General features: G+C 38.7%; 2 protein-coding genes across 4 annotated transcripts in view; one reads left to right on the forward strand and one right to left on the reverse strand.

Annotated features, from left to right (window-relative positions):
• The window catches only part of LOC131952788 (2-hydroxyacyl-CoA lyase 1), a 69,066-nt gene that overhangs the window by 2,977 nt on the left and 42,282 nt on the right, over window positions 1-23,807 (forward strand). The window lies entirely within an intron of this gene.
• Window positions 1,568-23,686, reverse strand: LOC131952789 (asparagine synthetase [glutamine-hydrolyzing]). Of its 3 annotated transcripts, none has more exons than XM_059315628.1 (13): window positions 23,611-23,686; window positions 21,993-22,126; window positions 21,749-21,874; window positions 21,225-21,462; window positions 19,477-19,656; window positions 18,963-19,064; window positions 16,276-16,403; window positions 14,090-14,216; window positions 4,856-5,063; window positions 3,822-3,929; window positions 2,523-2,612; window positions 2,255-2,294; window positions 1,568-1,977 (listed from the first exon to the last, which is right to left on the reverse strand). In XM_059315628.1, the coding sequence occupies exons 2-13, from the start codon at window positions 22,113-22,115 to the stop codon at window positions 1,780-1,782; spliced, it is 1,668 nt and encodes a 555-aa protein (XP_059171611.1). In that variant the 5' UTR covers window positions 22,116-22,126; window positions 23,611-23,686; the 3' UTR covers window positions 1,568-1,779. The 3 variants fall into 3 exon arrangements, with proteins under 3 accessions (XP_059171611.1, XP_059171612.1, XP_059171610.1); XM_059315629.1 differs by lacking the exon at window positions 23,611-23,686 and adding an exon at window positions 23,148-23,214; XM_059315627.1 differs by lacking the exon at window positions 2,255-2,294 and having other exon boundaries at window positions 2,483-2,612.

The following is a 23,807-nucleotide window of genomic DNA, read 5'->3' on the forward strand; positions in this document are numbered from 1 at the left end:
GAATCTTTTGTGGCCGACTGAATCTTTTGTGGCCGACTGAATCTTTTGTGGCCGACTGAATCTTGGGTGGCCGACTGAATCTTTTGTGGCCGACTGAATCTTTTGTGGCCGACTGAATCTTTTGTGGCCGACTGAATCTTTTGTGGCCGACTGAATCTTTTGTGGCCGACTGAATCTTGGGTGGCCAACTGAATCTTTTGTGGCCGACTGAATCTTGGGTGGCCGACTGAATCTTGGGTGGCCGACTGAATCTTGGGTGGCCGACTGTCGTTGGTGGCCGAAATATTGAGGCCGACACTAAAGTGAATCCATGTTGAATGTTGCCAAACGTTTCTATGTTAGAGTGTACTAAATCCACAACAGTTTTGGGAGTTTGGGACCTGTTTATAACTGAAGCTAACCACAATTCGGTCAACTAACTAGAGTTTGGGACCTGTTTATAATAACTGCAGCTAACCACAATTCAGTCAACTAACTAGAGTTTGGGACCTGTTTATAACTGAAGCTAACCATAATTCAGTTACGTAATTAGTCACGTGACTGCTGTCTTAACGCCCCCCCCCCCCTACTTGATGCTGAAGCCATTTATATTGCTTTATTTCACATGCTGACAACTACTTCATGTTATTCTAACTGGGCTAGCTCTCAAATATAAATTAATACTGAATTGCCTTAGGCCTGAAGTATAAGATCTTGGGATTCCCAAAAATAATAAAAAACCAGTTTATTAAATGTAGAATCCATCGTTTGTTGTCACCCCTGTAAACAAACGTGATGCCACGTTCCGTCTTTGATTGTCACATACAAGTTAATGAATGGAAGTTTGCTCATTACAGTTTGGGTTTAAAGTAACAGACAATTTCTTCGACATTGATGTACGGGAAACAGTGGGCGGTCTAACGGAAATGGTCTTGAGGGAGTAGAGTTAGAGAAGTTTTCTGAGGACAGACTTCATCAGCAGACAACCACGGCGACATTATCTCTAGCCACCTGTCAAGTCAAACATCTGTTTAATGATTTGACACACGTCTATGTTAAACGACGTAATTCATACGTAATTGATATTGCTATTAAAATTATAATTTTGTATTATTTAAACAATTTATTACTCCGTCAATTAAATTAAGACTTTTTTCCCTTGGAATGTATTGGCGAGTATACATCACAATAAAAATGTATTATTTAGACAGGCGTCGCTAGGGGAGGGCGGGTGGTGCTGCCTCCGACCATAAGGGCGCCAAACTGGGTAGAAAAAAAATAGCTCATTCTGCACAGTCATATTTTAAGAATGCATCTTGCCTTTACAGAACGGTTTCCTGAAAGTGAGTGGGTGGAGTTTGGGCTTTTTTCGCCATATGATAGTTTGCCCTGGGCGCTGGAATTGGTCGCTTCGCCTCTGTACTTTGAGCCATTAGGTAATAATGCCATCGTGCCACATAAGATGCATTTATTTGTATATATATATATATATATATATATATATATATATATATATATATATATATATATATATATATATATATATATATATATATATATATATACAGACAGATATAACACAGTCAAAGTCAATAAGAATAGAGTATTTTATTTTAAAACCAAATAAAATTTGAAAATAGTAAATATTTGTTAGATGTGTATGGCACAATGGTCAAAAACAACTGAAAATAAGTCAGTCAAGTTTTCAAAATAAAATAAAATATCTAGAGCATTTAGTGTGTTGTACACTGGAGATTCCAACCTAACAAGTTGTTTGTATGGGTCCAATGTCAGCCTGACTCACTGCTTGTAGTGTTTGAGTGTTCGGGCCGACGGGTCACTGGACTGTGACCATCTGGGCATCCAGAAGTAAGGGATCCAGGTGGCCTTGTGAGGGTAGTACTTCTCAAAGATCCTGCGGTAGTACAGCGCCTCCTCCGTTTTGGGAGGGTTGTGGGGGTACAGGCTGGCGGCTTTTGCCAGGTCCGTCTCGTTGATCTGTCAGGGGACGACAAATTCATGTCATGATGAATAAATAACAAATGTGTACAGTTAACAAGTTGTAGCCTCAGCGCCATAAGAGTTACAGAAGAAATGTACCAACCTACAAGGTGGAAGATGGCAACTAGCAACAGACGCAGCAATCAATAGAATAACTAACCTGCTCCTTACAGTGGTCTTGTATAATCTTATACCAGGACCTAATAGAATAACTAACCTGCTCCTTACAGTGGTCTTGTATAATCTTATACCAGAACCTAATAGAATAACTAACCTGCTCCTTACAGTGGTCTTGTATAATCTCATACCAGGACCTAATAGAATAACTAACCTGCTCCTTACAGTGGTCTTGTATAATATCATACCAGGACCTAATAGAATAACTAACCTGCTCCTTACAGTGGTCTTGTATAATCTCATACCAGAACCTAATAGAATAACTAACCTGCTCCTTACAGTGGTCTTGTATAATCTCATACCAGAACCTAATAGAATAACTAACCTGCTCCTTACAGTGGTCCTGTATAATCTCATACCAGGACCTAGTCATGCATGAGATCCCATCACTGAAAGCTTCTTTAGGACGCCACAGAATCTCATCAGGCAAAAGGCCTTCATCAGCAAAAGCTGATCTGTAGACATTTTAGCAGTGTCACATTATAACAATATAAAAGCACAGAAAACAATAATACATTCTAGTGGATGCAACAGCCTAATTAGACACCACACATTATACCAACCATCAAACATGCAACATCATCCCAACCATCAAACATGCAACATCATCCCTAATATCAAACATGCAACATCATCCCTAACATCAAACATGCAATATCATCCCTATCAAACATGCAACATCATCCATAACATCAAATATGCAACATCATCCCTACCTACCATCTTACATGCAACATCATCCCTACCATCAAACATGCAACATCATCCCTACCATCAAACATGCAACATCCTCCTTACCATCAAACATGCAACATCATCCCTAACATCAAACATACAACATCATCCCTACCATCTTACATGCAACATCATCCCCTTGATTTTTATCATCCCTACCATCTAACATGCAACATCATCCCCTTGATTTTACATCATCCCTACCATCTTACATGCAACATCATCCCTACCATCTTACATGCAACATCATCCCTACCATCTAACCTATTTGATATTGATTTGTTTGATTGCCCTTACCACCCTTTACATGAGGACTAATTCAACACATCAATATCTATAATCTGGACTTAACGAGCCCTTGATAAACTACAACCAAATATTTACATTCAAGGTGATCCAGTAAATACAGAAGGCTTAACTAATCTCAACACTGGACTAGTTGTTTGTATAAATACTTTGGAATTTTTTTTTAAACATTACTCTTGGTTTATAGAGTAATTGGATGCTTTTTTTTACCAAATGATACATTTTTTGCCTCATACTAGAATGCTGTGGGCCTGGTTCCTACATCCAGTTATTGAACTAATGAATCAAATTACTGAGCTAAAGTATTTTGTTGGGGAGCTAAAGCAGTAAGTTACTAAGCTAAAACACACAAAGTTTTTAGCTAAATCATCAAATTATTAAAGCCAAATTATCAATTTGATGAGCTAAACACCAAGTCACTCAGCTAAAGTAGCAAAGTTACTGAACTAAACCACCAAGATACTGAGCTGAAGCACCACCAAGTCACTGAGCTAAAGCACCAAGTCACTGAGCAAAAGTACCACCAAGTCACTGAGCTAAAGCACCAAGTCACTGAGCTAAACCACCAAGTCACTGAGCTAAACCACCAAGTCACTGAGCTAAGACTGTGAATCAGGTCCTACCTGAGCAAATGTTTCTCTATCCCATTCTTGGGCTGCTTGAGCTCTGGGTCCAGTGAGAGATAGTAGTGTGTAAACAGATGGTCCAGGAATGGCACACGGATCTCTAGCCTGTAACACCGGCATCATACTTTTACTTATAGGTATCACACTCTCACATTTGACTACCAGTTATCAGAAATAAGCCACAGCTTTGTAACAGCTAAAATATATATCAATATCTTTCTATATAAAAGGAAGTATTGCACAGGTTACAGAGGTCTTGTGCCTCACATTCCAGACATGGTAACTTACCCACAATCCCCGACCCCCCCCCCCCCCCCGTCCATGGAACCATACCCCAGTCCACTGTAGTCCCGTTCCCCATGGGTACCTAACCCACTGACCACTGTTACCCCCCCCCCCCCCACTCACGTTACCTTACCGTCAGGCCTCTGTTATCCTAACTGCCCCTCCCCCATGACCTTACCCCCCAGTCCCTGTGTATTACCCCCAGGCCTCTGTTATCCTAACTGCCCCCTCCCCCAGGACCTTACCCCCAGTTCCTATGTATCTTACCCCAAGGCCTCTGTTATCCTAACTGCCCCCTCCCCCAGAACCTTACCCCCAGTCCCTATGTATCTTACCCCAAGGCCTCTGTTATCCTAACTGCCCCCCCCATGACCTTACCCCTCGTCCCTGTATCTTACCCCCTGGCCTGTGTTATCCTAACTGCCCCCCCCCCCTCCCCCAGGACCTTACCCCCAGTTCCTGTGTATCTTACCCCAAGGCCTGTTATCCTAACTGCCCCCTCCCCCAGAACCTTACCCCCAGTCCCTATGTATCTTACCCCAAGGCCTCTGTTATCCTAACTGCCCCCCCCCCATGACCTTACCTCTCGTCCCTGTATCTTACCCCCTGGCCTGTGTTATCCTAACTGCCCCCCTCCCCCAGGACCTTACCCCCAGTTCCTGTATCTTACCCCCAGGCGGCTGTTGTCCTAACTGCCCCCTCCCCCCCTCCCCCAGGACCTTACCCCCAGTCCCTGTGTATCTTACCCCCAGGCGGCAGTTGTCCTGTCCCCCCTGAGCACGTCGTACATGTAGAGATCCTTCAGCAGACGTAAACTCTCGTTGTGGCCGTCCTCAGGGGTGGGGGCACGATGGAAGTAGATGTAGCCCTGGGCCAGCTCGTCAGACCCCTCCCCAGACAAGATGACGGTCGTGTCCGTCTTCTCTTTGATGTACTTGCTCAGCAGGAACATACCTGCAGGAGCAGACGACTCAAAGTTCAAGGAGATTATAGTAGAGTCACATGCCATGTTAAACATGACTTGGTCGAATGCTTTAAGTTAGTGAAAGTAAAGCGACAGGAGGTCTGGTTATGTATTTTAACAAACCCCGTTAGTCTCGCCAATATGGGGTAGGGTTGAGCAACTCGACCAAAACAGAGACATATTTCATGACAAACAACATAGACGTAATCAACATGTGTGTTGCATGTAACATACAGTGTGAGTAATCTATTGTGCAGTTATTTCATTCAGTGTCCATGCCCCCCCCCCTCCCCACAAACTAACTTAGATTTTAGTATAGCTAAAAACACTGTTTAAAATATAGAACACAATGTTTGTACATTAGAGATCCGATGTTGTGAGTGTACCAGATGTGCGAGCATGTCTTAAGTAAGCTAACACGAAGTGAGCACGGTATCTACGGTATGTTGTCAGGTATCTACGGAATGTTGTCAGGTATCTACGGTATGTTGTCAGGTATCTACAGTATGTTGTCAGGCTTCTCCTTGCTGCCCTGATTCAAGCTGACGTCTCCTGATGAGCTGGTGCCTATAGAGTGCAGGCACCAACCGTCCTTGTCACAGACTATCTGCGTCAGTGCCAGCCTCCCACATTCACGTGTTTACAGAAGGCAGATCGCTGTCTCACGGCGGTGGAGATGTAAGGGTAAAAATAGACAAACACGTTGCTTGATGATATACCGAAACAAGGTTAGCTTTCATACATTTTAAGAGTAGTACCATCGCGCGAAACAATATGGCAGTAATACCATACCAAAACAATTAACATTATTAAATTATTAAACTGATAAACAAACAAAAAATGACTCTCCATGTCGGAAAGATATCTGGCCATGTTTCTGACATGAAATCTAACGTTTTTGTTTTGTTTTCTCAGGAGAAATTATACATTTTTAGGAAATATTACTGTAAGTAAAAAATAATAAAAAGTACATTGCATTTTTTAACTAATTAAAATTGTTTTCAGAAACTTTCCCACAGAACGGAAATTTCCGTCGAAAAAAAATATAACGGTACAAGCATTTTGCTATCTGTATTATGGCCAGATGTAGCCACTGCTATTGCGATGTTTTCCAGAAACTCGAGTTGTTTTCAAATACCCGAGCCTGATGTTAAAAGGGCTTACCGTATTAAAGTAAATTCGATGAGGGCAATCAATGTCTATGGGCCGGCTGACAAGCGTGATGTATGTTATACCACGTGATGTATGTTGTACCACGTGATCACCGCGTCCCGTTGTATACAGCTAATGACAGAACAGGGATTTGTAACAATTGTACATTTTTTTCTCGCGTCATCAACAACCTGCCGGATGTCCTAGCCCAACTAAGACGAGCTTATCGAGAGCTTTTTACTTCCGGCCGGCCTTTGTTGGCAGATGAAGAGTGCGGAAAGCCGGGGTAATCAAGCGAGATTAGCGGATGTTGCCCACCCTCGACAATTTCCAGATTTCTGAGCATGTTCAGCTCTGGCCGGCCACGTCAAAACTAGCCAGGCCACGGGAAAATATAGACTGTGATAATTCCCCCCCCCCCCCACACACACCCTACCTTACCAATCTCAAACTAGCCAGGCCACGGGAAAATATAGACTGGGATAATCCCCCCCCTCCCCCACACCCTACCTTACCAATCTCTATCACCAGGCTCACAACAAAGTTATCATTAAAACCCGGAAGTAATTAAAACCACGATTTATAAGTTCGTGAAGCCTTTTTTTTGTTTTTATAAATCCGTTTTAAAAAGTCTAGTCCTTTCACAGGGTAAAAATTACTTTTTATCATGTAATTTTACATGAGTCTCATTAAAATGCCAAGATGATGAAATATTTTCACGTGACAAGCAAACAAAAGCTACCTACAAAAGTGGGATAGAAACTGCGACAAGCAAACAAAAGCTACCTACAAAAGTGGGATAGAAACTGCTCCAACACGAGGGGAGGGCGGCAATATTTCTATAAATAGACTCGTGACGAAACGCCCGCGTCTTTCACTTCCGGCGTGTACAAGTTTATGGGCACCGTCTAACGATTGCTAATGTTGACACTCTTTTATTCTCCTCCCACGCTCTGGTCTTTAACACGATGGGGCATGTCGCAACCTTTAAAACCCTGACACCCCCTGCTGTAATACCTGCCACCCCTGGTCAGGGTTTCTTTCAGACATTTTTCCTCACTTCAAACTGGCACACGTAAAACTTTCCGGGGGACGGAAGTTTAAGTATAATTTTCTTTATCTATCTATATATAATTCTCTACGTGGACACCACCACGCACGCAAGCCGATTCTCTAACCCTCCTTCAGTCCCCTCCCTCGCTCTCCAGGCATGCGCAACAGACCATATCGCTATCACCCCCCAACACAACCAGTCAGGTGAGCTGTGGTTTACGCCGAATGTTTACAATCTTAGAGCCGGGTCGTATTAGTGACGGCTTTTAAGGGCAGATAATTTTGTTTTGAACTATTTGAAACTAAGCGGAGGTAACACGTTCTGCCTTGATCTTGTCATTGCCACCTGTAAACTGCCTTTCCGTGGACGGGGGGGGGGGGGGGGGGGAGGAGAAGAAAGAGAAGGGAGGGTGGGGGTAATCGTCCTTAAAAAGCTACTGATAATGTTTTAAAGCAAAATATTTTCAGTCGCAGAATTGGTGGTGTCAAATTCACAAATTATGAATTACTGAAAAATAGAAAATAAAACAACTAAATAGCGACGTATGCTACGCGGCGGGTAGCTCATAAATTACTTTTCTATTTCATCCCGGGGATGTATGAAAAAAACTCTGCCAGGGCCTACTGCTATTATACCACACAAACCCTCGTGTTATGGCTATACCCTCCCACTCCTTTATACAGCAGATCAATCTATATATAACATTGTATGTCCTAGCCCTGTATTTTTGCCTCACTCTGTATCGCCATATCCTGCCCGCCCCCACACACTGCTACAAAAGTCGTTATAAAGCCAGTGGACTATGTACACAGCAGACCAAACCTTCTCTACACTATAAAGCCTACCAACGTACACTGACCAGCAGCATGTCAGACTCAACAGTTGAGATAAAGGTTACCAAAATAGCATTCATGGATCGCGTATAGTAAATTTACTGAATTGAATGTTGCGTATAGCAAATATACTGAATGTAGAGATTTTGTATCGCCATATTTTATAAAGGAAACTGATTTTTTTTTAATCAAACAACATTTAGAAAATGTTTTTATATATGTCTCATGCTGTCACTCCAGGCCTCAAATGTTGGAAATTCCAGGTCAACTCCACTTCCAGTACCTTAATAGCCCGCTTGGTGTCTCATCAAATGGACTAACCTCAAACGGGAATTCCAGGTCAACTCCACTTCCAGTACCTTAATAGCCCACTCGATGTACCATCAAATGGACAGATGGACTAACCTCAAACGGAAATTCCCAGTCAATTCCAGTACCGAAAGACTCCACTCGATGTACCATCAAATAAACAGATGGGTTGACCTCAAATGGAAATTCCGGGTCAATTCCACTACCAGTACCGTAAGACAACATTTGGTGTCCCATCAAATGGACATACAGGCTAATCTCAAATATTGGAAATTCCAGGTCAATTCCGCTACAGTAAGACTTCATTTGGTGTCCCATCTAACCAATAGCGTCACAGGCTAATCTCAAACGTTGAAAAATTCCCGGTGAATGCAACTACCGTAAGACCCCACTTGGTACAAGTGCCCCATCACGTGACCCGACCAAACAGCCCCCTTAGATCAGTCGGTAATCTCTTCGATCTTGCTGATCACAGTTTACATCGATCGCCGTGAAAACTGGTTTAAAACCCATAAGGCCCCGAGCTTACCAACAAAGTATTAACGGCCTGAAGATGAATCGCTTTCAAACATTGGAACCATCAGCTCATTCAAACTCTCCTCTAGGTATTGCCTTTTTTTCCCTCTACATCGTGTTTGAAGTTCAACGGAATGGTGGGTCAGAAACTCGCAGATTAAAGTTTAAAATAACTTAATAGGAACATTTACAAGGCTGGAGTGCAACAAACATTTCGCACAAAAATTGGTTGGGAAAGTAAGATCTATATCGAGCACTGTTACTGTGTTGTTGGGTATCGCTGTATGCGTTTTGGCATTCAGTTACTTCAACTAAGTGAAGCTCGCAATAGTTAATATAGTCAGGGAAATTAATACTTTGTGGATATTTATCTCAATTTATGGGTTGAAAAATAATTTTGAAATGAGAAAAGAAGTAGCCGCAAATTTGGAAGAAAAAAAATAGAAGTTTCTTATAAAAGTTAAACTCAATACGCGATCACAAGGAATTCTTATCTTGAGATTTCCTACACTAAAATTCCAAACACACATTCATATAAGAGTATACACGTATACATGATTTTCTTGTAAATAATGGATTGTTTACACAAGTGTTAGGTGCTAAATAATTATAAGAAAATTGTTATCAAAGACATCTAAGAGTACGCAACTTTATAAGAAAAGGAGCATGAATGGGTCAAATTATCGCCGGTAGATGTCTCCGCCAATCAGAGCTTGTTAACAATCGTCACGTGTCGTACCAGACATATCTTGTAGCAGAGGACAGGAAATAATTAGAAACTGCAGCAATGCCGACATTTTTTACGTTTTGTCCCGAGTTTTTTTTTTCTTGTCACCAGGGTTAATCATGTCATCAACACTCTTTTGTGTGGGCATGCTGCCACCCCCCACACTCTTTTGTGTGGGCATGCTGCCACCCCCCACTTGATCACGATGGGCATGGCCACTAGGGAGTTATTAAAGGGACTCTCAGAGCACATTTCCTATACTCGCTGTGAAGCAGGGGTGGGCTGGCTGACCATTAACTACCCTATTAATTCCCCGCGATGACAGTGAGAAAGATAAATGAAGAAGCTGAACGGTTATAATGACACTTTAAACTTTTTTTAAGCTGGATGTCCAAGCAAGATATAGAACATCAAGTTTTTAAAGCTAGTCTTGGCTGGGGGTGTCGATGTCAGAAATAGAAAATCAAGTTTTTAAAGCTAGTCTTGGCTGGGGTGTCGATGTCAGAAAAAGAACATCAAATTTTTAAAGTTAGTAGTGGATAGGGTGTCCAAGTGAAATATAAAACATCAGGATTTTAACGCTAGTCTTGGCCGGGGGTGTCCAGAACACGGGTAAGCATTGGTTGGGTGTCAAGGCTAGATAGAGGTAGACTATTTCTAGTGCTATACTAATGATAATTTTAGTGTGAAAAATAACTAAATGAACACATTAAATGTGTTTAAAATAAATGTGTATCTACATGCAGATGGTACAATCACCCATCCAGTTGTACAAGTGAGATGGTACAATCACCCATCCAGTTCTACAGGTGAGATGGTACAATCACCCATCCAGTTGTACAGGTGAGATGGTACAATCACCCATCCAGTTGTACAGGTGAGATGGTACAATCACCCATCCAATTGTACAGATGAGATGGTACTATCATCCAGTTGTATGAGTGAGATGGTACAATCACCCATCCAGTTGTACAGGTGAGATGGTACAATCACCCATCCTGTTGTACAGGTGAGATGGTACAATCACCCATCCTGTTGTACAGGTGAGATGGTACAATCACCCATCCAATTGTACAGGTGAGATGGTACAATCACCCATCCAGATGTACAGGTGAGATGGTACAATCACCCATCCAGTTGTACAGGTGAGATGGTACAATCACCCATCCAGTTGTACAGGTGAGATGGTACAATCACCCATCCAATTGTACAGGTGAGATGGTACAATCACCCATCCAGTTGTACAAGTGAGATGGTACTATCATCCAGTTGTATGAGTGAGATGGTACAATCACCCATCCAGTTGAACAGGTGAGATGGTACAATCACCCATCCAATTGTACAGGTGAGATGGTACAATCACCCATCCAGTTGTATGAGTGAGATGGTACAATCACCCATCCAGTTGAACAGGTGAGATGGTACAATCATCCAGTTGTACAGGTGAGATGGTACAATCACCCATCCAATTGTACAGATGAGATGGTACAATCACCCATCCTGTTGTACAGGTGAGATGGTACAATCACCCATCCAGTTGTACAGGTGAGGTGGTAAAATCACCCATCCAGTCTACAGATGAGATGGTACAATCACCCATCCAGTTGTACAGGTGAGATGGTACAATCACCCATCCAGTTGTACAGGTGAGATGGTACAATCACCCATCCAGTTGTACATATGGGATGGTACAATCACCCATCCAGTTGTACAGGTGAGATGGTACAATCACCCATCCAGTTGTACAGGTGAGATGGTACAATCACCCATCCAGTTGTACATATGGGATGGTACAATCACCCATCCAGTTGTACAGGTGAGATGGTACAATCATCCAGTTGTACAGGTGAGATGGTACAATCACCCATCCAATTGTACAGATGAGATGGTACAATCACCCATCCTGTTGAACAGGTGAGATGGTACAATCATCCAGTTGTACAGGTGAGATGGTACAATCACCCATCCAATTGTACAGATGAGATGGTACAATCACCCATCCTGTTGTACAGGTGAGATGGTACAATCACCCATCCAGTTGTACAGGTGAGGTGGTAAAATCACCCATCCAGTCTACAGATGAGATGGTACAATCACCCATCCAGTTGTACAGGTGAGATGGTACAATCACCCATCCAGTTGTACAGGTGAGATGGTACAATCACCCATCCAGTTGTACATATGGGATGGTACAATCACCCATCCAGTTGTACAGGTGAGATGGTACAATCACCCATCCAGTTGTACAGGTGAGATGGTACAATCACCCATCCAGTTGTACATATGGGATGGTACAATCACCCATCCAGTTGTACAGGTGAGATGGTACAATCACCCATCCAGTTGTACAGGTGAGATGGTACAATCACCCATCCAGTTGTACATATGGGATGGTACAATCACCCATCCAGTTGTACAGGTGAGATGGTACAATCACCCATCCAGTTGTACAGGTGAGATGGTACAATCACCCATCCAGTTGTACAGGTGAGATGGTACAATCACCCATCCAGTTGTACAGGTGAGATGGTACAATCACCCATCCAGTTGTACAGGTGAGATGGTACAATCACCCATCCAGTTGTACAGGTGAGATGGTACAGAAGTACAAACGTTGTTCACCCCATTCCCCCCCCCTCCCCCCCATGAAATTAGAGCAACCAGCCCACAAGAACCATGTCTCATCAACAGCTCCAGGCTCCACCTTTTAATTAGCCCAAAGCTCTGCCTACTCCACCAGAGAGCTGATGAAACTGCCTTGTCTGTGATGAGGTAGTAATTACACTATATACAGAAGCAATCTTTCATTGCCAGAGTTCAAAGGCTATAATGAGGGTGACTGTGAATTACAGAAGAAATAATGATAGTTATACTGGTGATTACAAGAATGGCTGGAGGGTCTGGCTTTAATTTGTGTCTTTGAGGTCCCAGAATTTTCTCTCATAGAGTTTCTCACACATCTCTCCATTACAAAGATGTGAGGGTCTATGGACAGTGGGGAAGAGAGACAAGCAGAGAATACTGAGTTGTCTGAATCATACGAGACCTAAGTGATTTCTAAATCTAAATTATTTCTAAGAAACTTTAAACACAAATATTATATTTCTGAACAAGTTAAAAACATTATAATCCTCAAAAAAATTTAACATTTTTAAAATAGTGTTAACATCCATTTAGGTAAAAGATAATTAAAGGCCAGTGAATTCTGAAAAACAAACACCCACAGAATTTTAAATATAGTTTTCATCAATACATTGTGAGTGTAATCATTACAGTGTAAGATGTATTATAGTTGCATAGCATGGTATAGTTGATGATCAAAAGAGAATTTTGATTTTTTATTTCTCTTTCAATCAGAAAAAAAATCAATGTCTTCAACTTTAAAAGGGTTACATTAAAGACATTATTACAGAGGTGAATAAGAACACAAACCAGACTAATAGCCAGTGGGCACATTACAGTGGTGAATCAGAACACAGACCAAATAGTCAGTGGGCACATTACAGAGGTGAATCAGAACACAGACTAATAGCCAGTGAGCACATTACAGAGGTGAATCAGAACACAGACCAGACTAATAGCCAGTGGGTACATTACAGAGGTGAATCAGAACACAGACTAATAGCCAGTGAGCACATTACAGAGGTGAATCAGAACACAGACCAAATAGCCAGTGGGTACATTACAGAGGTGAATCAGAACATAATACAACCAGTCACAGTTGTACATACTAAAAAAAGTATTCCAAATGACTTGTTATAACTGATCTTATTGAAACACTAGTATGAGGCAAGAGATGAAACAGAAGAAAGCAGAAGTAAACATTGCCACATCTGGCTCAGGACTAGACTTTAGCCCCTGCCTCGAACATTAACCACCCTCTACATACGGTCACAATGTGTGTTTATTACATCAATATAGTTAATAGAGCATGTTTTAACTACACACACTATGGTGTTTGATTACAATCATTTTAAAAGAGCACACTAAATCTTGAATGGTAAGATTTATTTCAGCATTAACAGATTTCAACAAAAGAGAGAGAGACTGGTTTATTCAGGTGGAATCTTTGAAGCCTTATGTCTTGTACATTTTAAAATGTAATTAAAATTATGTTCAGCTCCTTCTTTCCCTTTCACATAAAACTTTTTTTTAAATAATTGAAGCTGAACAGGATGATGCATTAATTTTTTTTACTACACAGAAACTGTTGGTGATACAGCTTTAATAAGGAGTGTATTTTTATTATAGACAGACATGTCACAATACAAAACATACAAGGATACATACAAAACTAGGGAACCCAAGCCTAGCTATTCTAAACCTGGAAGATCTAGCAGTTTTTCTTGCAGATGTCTCTTCAAACCATGTCTACCACCTCTCCCCTCCTGAGAATTAATGACTAGTAAACTTAACACAACTCACCTACAGAAGCCCTCACTGTTGTGATGTCATAACTCTCCAGGTGATAAATCACCTTGTCTATAGCTTCTAGCCCCTCCTCAGGTGTCATCAGTACCTCGTGGTGCTCAGTGCCCAAAAACTTAGCCACCTGTTTAAAACAACTTCTCTAATGTACTGACATACACATATTTTAAATTATTGGGCATTGATCTAACTTTATCAGTTATATGTTGGCTGTTGGCTACATTAATAATATGGTCCTTTTTTTATAATTTTGTAAAACATAAAACAATAAAAGAAAACATATAAATGCTAGAATTCTAAAATGTTAAAACTTTGTTAAATGAATTCAAGTTTATTTAATTTAGGTTGACCTTCATTTAAAGGTGTAATTAAGTTAGTCTTACTTAAAGGATGAATTTGGTCATGGTGAGACTAGTAACATTTATAACAAAAAGCTTTTTATAAACATTCAAGAAAAGAAGAATTTTAAAACAGAAAACAAAGTTTGGTAAGATGACTTGAGACTGGACAAATCTAAATGTAAAATAAATGGGAATTAGAAAACATCTGAATTCCCAGAAGAAAAAAAAAACGAATTGTAGTATTACTCCCAAGGGGTGACAAAAAATGCTGATTGGTAAATAGATTGTGTTGGTGGTAAGAAATGTTGGGACAACTGTATGTAAAGTAACATCCCCAAAGGGATCAACAGATGAAACCGAAAAGAGAGAGAGCTAGAATAATTTTAAAATGTACCAAATATTTCTGATAGAGTTATGTCCCTTGACAAAATAGTTGAAAATTATAAGCAATTTACTGCATAAAGTCTAAGGTTCTCTAGACAAGAATTATTTTCCACTTCTACATGAAATAATTTTTTTTCAATACCTACACTGCAAAATGGCTCGTATTTTTTACCTTTTTATTTAAAACCCACAAATTATTAATAAAAAGCAATTGTAAATTGAATGTTGTACATACTAATATTTATTTTAAGTAATAATTCATTTCATGAAGAAAGAAAATTTGTTTTAAATAATGAAAATAATGAGTAGCTTAACACTGGGAAAAAAATTACACATCTGTGGGGAAAATCAATTATAAAGATTATTTTTCTGTAATTTCTTATCTATATATATATAATTCTCTTCATGGGGGCCATGTGAGAACACACGTTAACACACGCGCTGTTACTCCCTCGCTCTCTAGGCATATAGCTACCACCCCCACCTCCACTATTCTGTGAGCTAAGTTTTAACCCCGAATGTTTACAATCCTAGAGCGGGGTCGAATAAGTAGCGGCTTTTAGGGGAAGATAATTTAGCTTTTAATGATTTGAAACTAAGGAGAGGTAAGAAGTTCTGCATGATCTTTTCATTATCATTCGTAAACTGTTGTCACAGATGGCTGCTTTTATTGGGGGGGGGGGGGGGGGGGGGGGAATTGGAAGGGATTTGGAAGGGAGGGTAGTGTTGAATTCACTAACTATGAAGTACTGAAAAGTAGAAAATAAAACAACTAAATAGCAGCTTATTACATTTTTTCAATTTTCTAACAAAATTTATTAATTGAATTGGTTTTTAGAATAAATACTTTAATTGAAGAGCTCATGATGGACCTAATTATCCTCACTGATAAAGATACCTGCTGTAAAAAGTACTGGGTTGTGTAAGGAGTTGTCCATATATGACATTGCATGTCTAGGTTGAAGGGGGGGGGGGGGGGGAATACAGACTTTAGTGAAAATGTGTGGTATGGGGGAGTGGGGGATGGGTTAAGAAAGTGTGACAACACACTTTTGCATTTTTAAAATTAATGTTAGAAAATAATTTTAGCTTATATTCATCATTGTAAAAGACATTCTCTTTATAAACTGTAATAAGCATTGCATCAATATGCTTAATGTTGTACTAACTCGGTCAATATTTTAAATACAAGATGGCTGTTTTAAAATTGTTTTAAAAAGCATGACCCAGTGGCGTAGCGAGGGGGGGGGGGGACACCGTGAGCTGACCTTAGGGGGGGGGGGGCCAAAATGGGTTGGAGAAACAAAAAGAAAGTTTGAGAGGGGGTGGTGCAAATGAAAAGTTCAAAGGGGGGGTGCAAATCAAAAGTTCGTCCCCGGGCGCCAGGAAGGGTCGCTACGCCTCTGGCATGACCTCATTGGGACATTTATGGATGACACTTAAGGCAAGACAACTCACCTTCTGTGCAGCCAAGAGATCTGGGCTACCTTCCATGCCTATAGCAAATGTCTGGATAGGGTATGGGACATTCTTTTTCTTTACCAGTTTCACCAGGAGAGCCGCAACTAGACTTGAGTCTAAACCACCTGTGGTTAACAATTGGTGAGGTTAGGATACATGTTAGGTTAGTATACATGATAGGATACATGTTAGGTTAGGATAAATGTTAGGTTAGTATACATGATAGTATACATGGTAGGTTAGTATACATGATAGGATACATGGTAGGTTAGTGTACATGATAGGATACATGGTAGGTTAGTATACATGGTAGGTTAGTATACATGATAGGATACATGGTAGGTTAGTATACATGATAGGAAACATGTTAGGTTAGGATAAATGTTAGGTTAGTATACATGATAGTATACATGGTAGGTTAGTGTACATGATAGGATACATGGTAGGTTAGTATACATGGTAGGTTAGTATACATGATAGGATACATGGTAGGTCAGTATACATGATAGGATACATGGTAGGTTAGTATAGAGTCCTTTCATATGACGTCACGTCCGTTCGTGATACCTACGCCCGCCGCCACAGTGGTGTACACCAGACGTAAACACAATCAGCTGTTCGCCAGCGCTGGACGTGTTCACCAGCGCTGGACGTGTTCACTGTATGTAAAGAATCGCGCCCGCGGAAAAGGAAAAATACGTTAAAAAACTTGAACTCTTAGGAATTGAAGATCCTTATACTGTTATTGACAGTTTCGTATAAATAAATATGTGGACAAAATTTCTAAATAAAAATACTGTTAGTAATACTGTTTGCGTTTAGAGTTAAAGTAGCCGAATCTGATCAAATGCAGTTCTCGATACTTTGTTTCAGGTAAGGACAGTAAAATAATAAACTTCATTTTAATTATAAAAGATAACTATTAATAAAACAAATATGCTCGACCTTCACAAATACTAATAGTAAAAGACAAAGTCAAAAGTAATAATAAGAATAATAAGATCTAATAGTAGGCCTAATACCTGGCTCCACTGGGTAGACATAGAATCTAGAATCTACTTCTTTACTTAAATTTAATTACTTTAGATCTACATTCGATTCAAAATACACCCATAATAAATCAAAAGTAGTCATAATAGGCCTAATAAAGCATTTAATTGTCTCTAAGATCTAAAATCTCGCTCTATTATCTAATCATTTTTTTAGCAAACAAAATTTTCTGAAATTGAAATGGATTGTATGACTAGACTTAGATCTAGAATCTGCTACTTAAATAAAATTGTAAAAACTTTAGGCCTATACAAGCATGTAGTTCATATTATTGTAGTAGAAGGCTTTAATAAATTACTAAGGCCTACCTACTTTGTTGTCTTTTTACAGCAATATGTATCTGATACTGGACTGAGTTTAATTAAATTCAAATTCATATCTGGTAATTGGTCTACTAAGTTTTTGTAGCCTAGTAGTACAATCTAGATCATACCAGCCAACAACAAATAACCACATTAGGCCTACTATTATTTGGTTAATGATTAGGCTAATTTTTTTTTAAAATCCACTGTTTATAAAAGAAACAAATCAAGCTAGAAACATAAGTGAGATGGTTTAGAATAATAACAATGGACCCAGTCTACAATTGATACAATTGCAGGTCTACATAGGGCCTACAGTCTAGTAGTTTACAGTAGGCACCTAGTGTGTAGCTAGTATACTAGTGTGTAGCTGTCCAGAGTTAAGATTCTTAATGCTTTCCCCTGAGTGCTATAAATGACATAACATGACACAGAGGTGAGAAGTGTTGAGGGGAGAGCAGTGGGACTTTCCCCTTTGTTCTCCCTGCTGGGCCCTGAGGGTCAAAATTATATAAGAAATACTATCTCTGTGGGGCTGGGTATCATGGAGGTGAGACATTTTCAGGGGAGGGCAGGGCAGACTCCTCTTAGGTTTTATTGTGGGCTAGATACAGGTGGGGGCAGCCATCATGAGGGTTGAACGTCAGTATTAATGTGTCTGATTACTTCCCTGCTGGATTATAAGGGTCTTAAATTGTAGAACATGCTACCCAGATTGGTTATTACCCATGGATTATATTAGCCGTTGTAGTGTGGGTTTTGTAGGAGTTAAGTGGTCTCACGTTTGCTACAGTAGATAACATATAATATATTACTGCATTTGATCAGCTTCGTCTACTTAAACTCTAAACGCAAACGGTATTACTAACAGTATTTTTATTTAGAAATTTCGGCCACATATTTATATTATCCACGAAACTGTCAATAACTCAGCTGTATAAGGATCTTCAATTCCTAAGAGTTCAAGTTTTTTAACATATTTTTCCTTTTCCGCGGGCGCGATTCTTTACATACGGTGAACACGTCCAGCGCTGGTGAACACGTCCAGCGCTGGTGAACAGCTGATTGTGTTTACGTCTGATGTACACCACTGTGGCGGCGGGCGTAGGTATCACGTGATTTAGGTCACGTGTTTGCAAGGACTCTATACATGGTAGGTTAGTATACATGATAGGATACATGGTAGGTTAGTATACATGATAGGATACATGGTAGGTTAGTATACATGATAGGATACATGGTAGGTTAATATACATGATAGGATACATGGTAGGTTAGGATTAGAGTCATGTGAAGAACTGATAAAAAAGTTTATAAAAGTAAAAAGCTCACCAGATAAAAGACAGCCGATTCTCCTCTCCGACATAAGACGTTTCTCTACAGCACTCTCAAATAACTGTCTAATTGTTGATTGAATTATTTCAATCTCTTTCGCTGGGAAAAAATTATAAGTTAATAAACTAAATAACGTTCAGATATCTGATAAGCAATGAAATGATAGGGAGTAGTATTAATGTTGTGAGACCAGTGACTAGGTCTGAATCGTAGGGTTAGTGGGGTCAGATAATGTGGGGTAGTAGAACATTGGTTGTAATTTGTGGTATATTTTGTGGGGTGTCATGTTGGCTGCAGAGCTGGGATGGGGGAGGGGAGAGTGGTGTAAGTGGTTCATGGAGGGGTGTATAGCGGGGTAGTGTGGGGTTATTTGGGTTGTGGTTCATGGTGTTGTGAAATGTGAATCGAAGACAATTAACAAACCTTAGTAATATTAAAAACTTTTAGATGACTCATTTTATTAGATGCTAGTTAAATAAAAGTAGGTTTGGGATATGATATCAGCACTTACATTTTGGTAGATCAGAGTTTTTTTTATGTAGTGGTTGCTGGCAAGGCTCGTGAAATTGTACCCTCTTGTCTAGAAATGCTCGGCCATCTTTATCCAGGTTGTACACCTCGATGTGGCCAGGTGGGAAGGGTTCAATGTGAACTTCATCATCGGAGAGGCTGTGAGATAACCCAAACAGACCTGGAGAAGAGTGGATCAGAGAGGCTGTGAGATAACCCAAACAGACCTGGAAAAGATTTGATCAGAGAGGCTGTGAGATAACCCAAACAGACCTGGTGAAGATTTGATCAGAGAGGCTGTGAGATAACCCAAACAGACCTGGAGAAGAGTGGATCAGAGAGGCTGTGAGATAATCCAAAGCTGGAGAATATTTGATTAGAGAGGCTGTGAGATAACCCAAACAGACCTGGAGAAGATTTGATCAGAGAGGCTGTGAGATAACCCAAACAGACCTGGAGAAGATTTGATCAGAGAGGCTGTGAGATAATCCAAAGCTGGAGAATATTTGATCAGAGAGGCTGTGGGATAACCCAAACAGACCTGGAGAAGAGTGGATCAGAGAGGCTGTGAGATAATCCAAAGCTGGAGAATATTTGATCAGAGAGGCTGTGGGATAACCCAAACAGATATGGAAAAGATTTTATCAGAGGCTGTGAGATTATCCAAACAGCACTGCAGAATATTTGATCAGAAAGGCTGTTGGGACAGCCTAAAGATCTGGAGATTTTCTTTTGTTAATGCAATATTCATTCCACACTCAACATAAATAACTTTTGTAGTTACTAATAATACAAGAAGTTAAAGTTCAAACATTATGTTTTCCCTTATTTTTGTTTATGCAAGCTCAAGTAAAATAAAAATTATCAACCTGGAAAGCTTTAAGATAGCACATACTTCTTAATTTATTTTTGTGATCTTGTAGAACAAAAAAACATCTCCACATTTCCGTTTCATGTTTAATTTAATCATTTTTACAATGCTTACAAATGTAAGCAGAAGAGCTAATTGTTGATAGCTTTAGGGCTTATCAAACTTTGAACTACTAGTAAATATAAAATACTTTGGATGTTTAATATGGAAGTTAACAGCCTTACAGTAACAGTTAATATCCATTTGAATTTTACAGATAAAAAAGCCTACAGGTAATTTTAGTAAAGAAATAAAATAAATGAGCCCTAGGCAGTTAGACGTTAAATGAGGTCAACGACCTGAATATTTACTAGTGGTATTTTTACCAGGTAGGATGAAATACACCAAGCAGAAAAAAAGCTGAAATATCTTACTTCAGCAAATTATTACATCAATAGTTACAACTTGCGCATCACCTATAATATTTCAATTTGCATTTTATAATAAGAGTTTTTTTTTTTGCAAAAGATTATGTAATTTTTCCATGTTTTTAAAATTAACATATAAAAACATGCAACTGACAGATTTATTATCTAAAGCAACATAGGCTTGAATTTACTAGACTAACCAACAAAAACAATTACAGTATCTATTATATCAATATATATATCAATCTGATATTTTCAAAATTTATGTATAAAACAGAAAGATTGTATTATTTTATTTTATAAGTTTAGGGAAGCTTATCTGTTTTTTAAAATATTTTGTACACAAGTCTGTAAGACTTTTAACAGATCAGACTAAAATTTAGACAGAACTATGGCTGCTCAAAACTGTAGCAAGATGAACTACAAATAAGTTTAGCAAATAATATTTTTACAACAAACATTAAAACTTGCCTTTAGCTTCCGAACAAACAGCCAAAAACCCTTGCTCAGTCTGGAACCTAAACAAAGGTCGTACACCATACGTGTCTCTTCCGAGAATTACTTTCCTATTGGCGGTGTCCAATATACAGAACGCAAATACCCCATCAAGATGCTTGGCCATCTCTTCAGGTCCAAACTTCTCGTACAAATGGATTATGGGTTCACCATCTACTTCTGTACTGCCTTTAAGTTCAAATTCCTTTCTCAGCTGAATAGAAAAATGATAAAATTATATTTAACCATTTTTCAAACATCAAGTACTTTTATGTTTTTCAAACATCAAGGTTTTTTTAAAATTCAAACATCACGTTTTTTAACATCACTTTTTTAAAGATGACTTTCTTTTTAATATATCATTCATGTTTAATTTTACAAAGTTAATGTGATTTTCAATAAATGTTTTAGGTTTTAAAAAGATACTTCCAGAATCAGGACCAAACTAATCTTTTCTTTTTTATTTATAATCAGAACATTGAACAGTGTCAGCTTCTCACCGAGTTATGATTGTAAATTTCTCCGTTGTAAATTAACCAGATGTAAGGATGAGTGTACAGACGCATGGGTTGCATCCCCCTGATGTCGTCAACAATAGATAAACGATGAAACCCTAAACAGCAGTTCTGCAAAAGATATTAACAAATTCTGTTTCATAGTTTTGTAAACCTTTTAGGACTGAAAACACATTTTACAATAATATAAAATGATTTCAAATGTCCCATCAAAGGCTCTTCTCTTTACCTGAAGATGGTTGATATTTTCAATCCTAAACGCGTCAGGTCCCCTGTGGACAATCTTGTGTACAGCATTGCACTGCACAGACACATTTTCATCAGAACCAAACACAGCCCAAATCCCACACATTTTGGATGATTCTAAAAATAAAATGACCTAATACATTTACAAAATTATAATTTTAAAAAGATCATGATGCTATTTATATATATATATATATATATATATATATATATATATAGTTTTTGGTTTCCTTGTCATACTGCAAAAGAAGTACGCAAGTGCTTATATCCTTTCACATCCTGTCGGAGATCTTTAAACTTTAATCAGATGTCAGGGGATCTAAGAAAGTTGTGTAATTCCTCTATTGTCGCCGAAAAAAGCACAACCCAAAAATTTAAAAAATATGTATGCCTATTAATCAAAGCATTTGTAACAGGGTGTGAGAGGATCTGAGCATGTTGTGTATTTCCTCTATTATTGGCAGATATAAGCACTCCCATATACATATCATATTTATATAGGCCCTACATATATATAGGCCTACATATGTGTATATATGTGTGTATATATGTGTGTGTATATATGTGTGTGTATATATGTGTGTGTATATATATATGTGTATATATATATATGTGTGTGTATATATAAATATGTGTGTGTGTATATATATGTGTATATATATCTATATCTATATATATCTATATATCTATATATATATATATATATATATATATATATATATATATATATATATATATATATATATATATATATATATATATATATATATATATATATATATATAATGTCTACAAGTTACAACTTACAAGGGGCTTAATTTTTTCTTATCAGAGCAGATATCAACACTTATTATTATTAGACCTTATTTAACAATTAGCATTAACAGATTTTACAGATAAATTTAATCATTGTGCCATATGCCATAACATAATCTTTGCTTTTGCAATACATCTTTATCCAGCCTTACCCCTCTCACTATTTAGTGGCTAATCTTATGTAGTTATTGCCAAATCACTTTACTTTTTATTTTACTAATATAATAGACTAGGCCTATAGATTTGTTAACTTGGGCTACTGAACTAATTTGAATGCCTAATAATAATAGGTCGATCCTAATAAATAAATATAGACCCTAACCTAAAATATTTGGTTAGTAGCTATTCTAGGCATATTTGGAAGGTAGACCATTAAAATAGTAGTGGCCAGTAGTAGGCTAAGGTGTGACGTCATTTGGGCGGAGGGGTGGGGGCGGTAGGTAGGAATGATATAAAAGGCGTATGGAATTGTTTATAGACGAACCCTATCCGGTACAACATTGATTTTGTATTTGTAAGACAAGTTAGATCTAGACCTACAACCCACGTGTTTTATAATTGTTACTGCGGTATTGCATAAAATAATAGATCTATGTACTGAGTCTAGCTAGCAGCTTGTCTAAGCCTGATAAATTATAGGCCGCAATATGGCAAAATAAAATTATACAAACTTAACTTAATTTTTTGGATTAATTAAAATATGCATGCATAATAAAGAAAAATAACTAAGGTGACGAAATCTAAATATAAATAATAATAAATACTAAAAAAAGATTTATCCGAACCTAATATTAAATATTTCGCTCGCAGATGTTAAGTAAGCCGGCTTACAAACAGAAAGTGGCCAGATCAAAATGTATGATTTACAGAGTGATGCAACCTGAGGACATCCCAAGAAACAAAGAGTTAGGCCTACAATTTAACTATGGGCCTAACGAAGTTAATTTTACGTTTTTACCGTTAGGCTATAGGCCTAAAAAAT

Source organism: Physella acuta, unplaced genomic scaffold (assembly GCF_028476545.2).
Source record: "Physella acuta isolate Inbredline_101_S28 unplaced genomic scaffold, ASM2847654v3 ptg000890l, whole genome shotgun sequence".
In the NCBI taxonomy this organism is placed as follows: domain Eukaryota; kingdom Metazoa; phylum Mollusca; class Gastropoda; family Physidae; genus Physella; species Physella acuta.